This window comes from Neophocaena asiaeorientalis, unplaced genomic scaffold, assembly GCF_003031525.2.
Source record: "Neophocaena asiaeorientalis asiaeorientalis breed wild unplaced genomic scaffold, Neophocaena_asiaeorientalis_V1.1 scaffold45, whole genome shotgun sequence".
NCBI lineage: Eukaryota > Metazoa > Chordata > Mammalia > Artiodactyla > Phocoenidae > Neophocaena > Neophocaena asiaeorientalis.
Window position 1 is genome coordinate 12,973,336 of NW_020174642.1, and position 3,152 is coordinate 12,976,487.

Below are 3,152 nucleotides of genomic sequence, written 5' to 3' on the forward strand. Positions count from 1 at the left end.
CCCCCTCAGCCCTGCCCCAGCCCTGCCCCCAGCCCTGCCCCCCCGGGCCCCTGCCCCCCACTGAGGGCAGCGCCGTGGCCCCACAGAGCCATCAAGAAGCTGCGGTGGATGGGTGGAGGCACCTTCACAGGCGAGGCTCTGCAGTACACCCGGAACCGGCTGCTGCCACCCACCCAGAACGACCGCATCGCCCTGGTCATCACGGACGGCCGCTCGGACACCCAGAGGGACACCACCCCACTCAGCGTGCTCTGCGGCCCTGACATTCAGGTGGGGCGGCCTCCGTGTCTGCGCTCTGGGGCTCGGGGGACTGTCCCCACCGGGGGCCACGCCAACGCTGCCCCTCCCGCCAGGTGGTCTCCGTGGGCATCAAGGATGTGTTTGGCTTCGCCGCGGGCTCCGACCAACTCAACGTCATCTCCTGCCAAGGCCTAGCGCCCCTGGGGCGGCCGGGCATCTCGCTGGTCAAGGAGAATTACGCAGAGCTGCTGGACGATGGCTTCCTGAAGAACATCACTGCCCAGATCTGCATAGGTGGGCATGGGCAGGGCCCCCCTCGGCCCAGGCGTGGTCCTGCTCTGCTCTCACGGTGACCCTCCGGCCATGGGAGCCACACACCCACGGCCAGCAGCCCGCCTGCCGCCCCCCCAGCCGCTTCCCGCTCTTCCCCGAGGAGGCCGTGGCCTGGCTCCCTCATGGTCCAGCGTCCACACAGGTGCCCCCCACCCCAAGTGTGGGCTGCACCACATCTCCCGCCCGTTGTCCTGGAGCCATGAGCACACATGTGCGCTGAGGTCTGAGGCTCGGTGCACCCACAGGTGCAGGCCGTGTTTGGCCTTGGAGCCTGAGACCCCTCAGAGGTGCCCACCTAAGAACATGCTTGCCATGTCCATCTGGGCCTGGCCCAGGGTCAGAGCTAAGTCCGTGGTGCAGACAGCTGGTCAGCAGCCAGAGAGAGCTGCGGGGTCAGGCTCGGGGCCCTAGCCCTCCCGGTGGGTACGCACTTAGCCTCGTCCAGGGACAGCGTGGCCCGGGCTCTGAGCTGCAGACCACCCTTCCTCCTCTCTGAGCCTTGGTTTCCCCATTCTGGGAAGGGGGGGTGCCTCACTGGGCTGGTGCCCAGGGGACCATTCCATCCCTCAAAGGCCCCCTCTTGAATAAAGGACACCCCTCCTGGTGGGTGGAGGGGGCCAGCTGTTCAGGAGCGTCAGCTGTGCTTCCATGGAGATGCCAGCTGTCCTCTTGTTGGGGGGCTGCAGGTGGAACAGCAGTCTCTGAGATCGCTGGGTCCATGCTGTGGGGTTTTCTCTCTTACAGACAAGAAATGTCCAGATTACACCTGCCCAAGTGAGTACCGGGGGAGGGGGAGGGGCTCTCAGGTCGGGGCACGGGGTGAGGAGGGTCGAGAGGCCACAGGGCGGGTGGGGCCGGGCTCTCTGGGGCCTCGCTGTGTGCTCACGGCCGCCCCTGCCCACAGTCACCTTCTCCTCCCCGACCGACATCACCATCCTGCTGGACGGCTCGGCCAGCGTGGGCAGCCACAACTTCGACACCTCCAAGCGCTTCGCCAAGCGGCTGGCCGAGCGCTTCCTGACGGCGGGCCAGACGGACCCGGGCCAGGAGGTGCGCGTGGCGGTGGTGCAGTACAGCGGCACCGGGCAGCAGCGGCCGGAGCGTGCGGGGCTGCAGTTCATGCAGAACTACACCGTGCTGGCCAGCGCCCTGGACACCATGGACTTCTTCAACGATGCCACCGATGTCACCGACGCCCTGGGCTACGTGACCCGCTTCTACCGCGAGGCCTCGCCCGGCGCCACCAAGAAGAGGCTGCTGCTCTTCTCCGACGGCAACTCGCAGGGCGCCACGGCGGCCACCATCGAGAAGGCCGTGCAGGAGGCCCAGCGGGCAGGCATCGAGATCTTCATGGTGGTGGTGGGCTCCCAGGTGAACGAGTCCCACGTGCGCGTCCTGGTTACCGGCAAGGCGGCCGAGTATGACGTGGCCTTCGGCGAACGCCACCTGTTCCGCGTGCCCAGCTACCAGGCGCTGCTGCGCGGCGTCTTCTACCAGACGGTGTCCAGGAAGGTGGCGCTGGGCTAGCAGCCGGCCACCGCCACTGAGACGGAAAGTGAGAAGGGGACCCGAAGGTTCCTGACCCACCCGACTAGCTAGGTTTTTTTAAAGGAAAAGCTTGAAAGGCCGTGATTCAGTGCTCTGTGTTTTGCCAGCCCCCCTGAGCAGGGTGTTGCCGCCCCTGACCCTGGGCTCTGCCGGCCCCCTCCCGCCGCCCACCTGAACCCGCACCTGAACCGTCCCGCCTCGCGCTGCCGGTCAGGGTCCCCTAATCCCGAGTCAGAGTCCCTAAGCCTGGTTTCTCTTTCCTTTCTGGGGTCAGCTGTCACCGCCTCCCCTCCCCCACTCCCTCGTAGCTTGACTTTCCTTCACGAAACACTCACGCCTAGAGTCAGGTCTCCCAGGGAGCTCGCCTGAGCCCTGGTGAGCCGACCCTCCTCCCAAGGCTCTTGTCACTTACCCACGGCCAGCAGAAACCGCGACTCCTCGACCCCGTGTCCCAAAAACCCCAGAGCAAAGGTGCTATCCTGCCCCCATCCCCAGCCCAGGACGCAGAGGCCTCGCCCCGCCACCCAGGCCAAAGGGATGCATTTCACCACAAACGAGTCAAAGCTCTTTTCCTCAAGGAAGTGATTGGTTCTCCATTTTACTGAAGGCCTTCCTGGCACTTTAGTTTTACTTTTACTCCTTCCTGTGGTTTTTCTCAACGTGTCCATGTCGGCGACTTTTCCAAATAAAGGCTGTCACTCTCCTTTCCGCGGTCATCTGTCCGAGGAGTTAAACCCACTCGGCGTTTGCACTTTGCACCAACAGGAGGACTCAGAGGTGCTTGGGGCGCCCCACTCAGAGCCAGTAGAGGTGCCTCCCCCCTCTTCCAGGTCTGGGGCAGGAGCTGGGAGGGGCCCTGACACCCTGGGCTGCAGAATCAGAAGGGGATTCAGTGGGGGAGGGCAGCTGGAAGAGCCAGTCGGATCCAACAAGATAAATCCCCAAAGGGCCACAGCATCCCGGCATCAAACCCATCTCTGGCCTTCTGGAGGGGCTGGCAGGTTTGGGCCTGGATTCAGGGCAGTAAGAGG

General features: G+C 64.8%; 1 protein-coding gene across 1 annotated transcript in view; it reads left to right on the top strand.

The window, feature by feature from the left end:
• Nucleotides 1-2,825, top strand: part of COL6A1 (collagen type VI alpha 1 chain) — a 20,194-nt gene extending 17,369 nt beyond the window's left edge. Inside the window, exons 32-35 of the mRNA XM_024758402.1 lie at nt 87-270; nt 354-534; nt 1,318-1,347; nt 1,478-2,825. Coding sequence (XP_024614170.1) covers nt 87-270; nt 354-534; nt 1,318-1,347; nt 1,478-2,100 — 1,018 coding nt within the window. The 3' untranslated portion in view covers nt 2,101-2,825. The remainder of the gene's footprint in view (nt 1-86; nt 271-353; nt 535-1,317; nt 1,348-1,477) is intronic.
• The last annotated feature ends 327 nt before the right edge of the window (nt 2,826-3,152 follow it).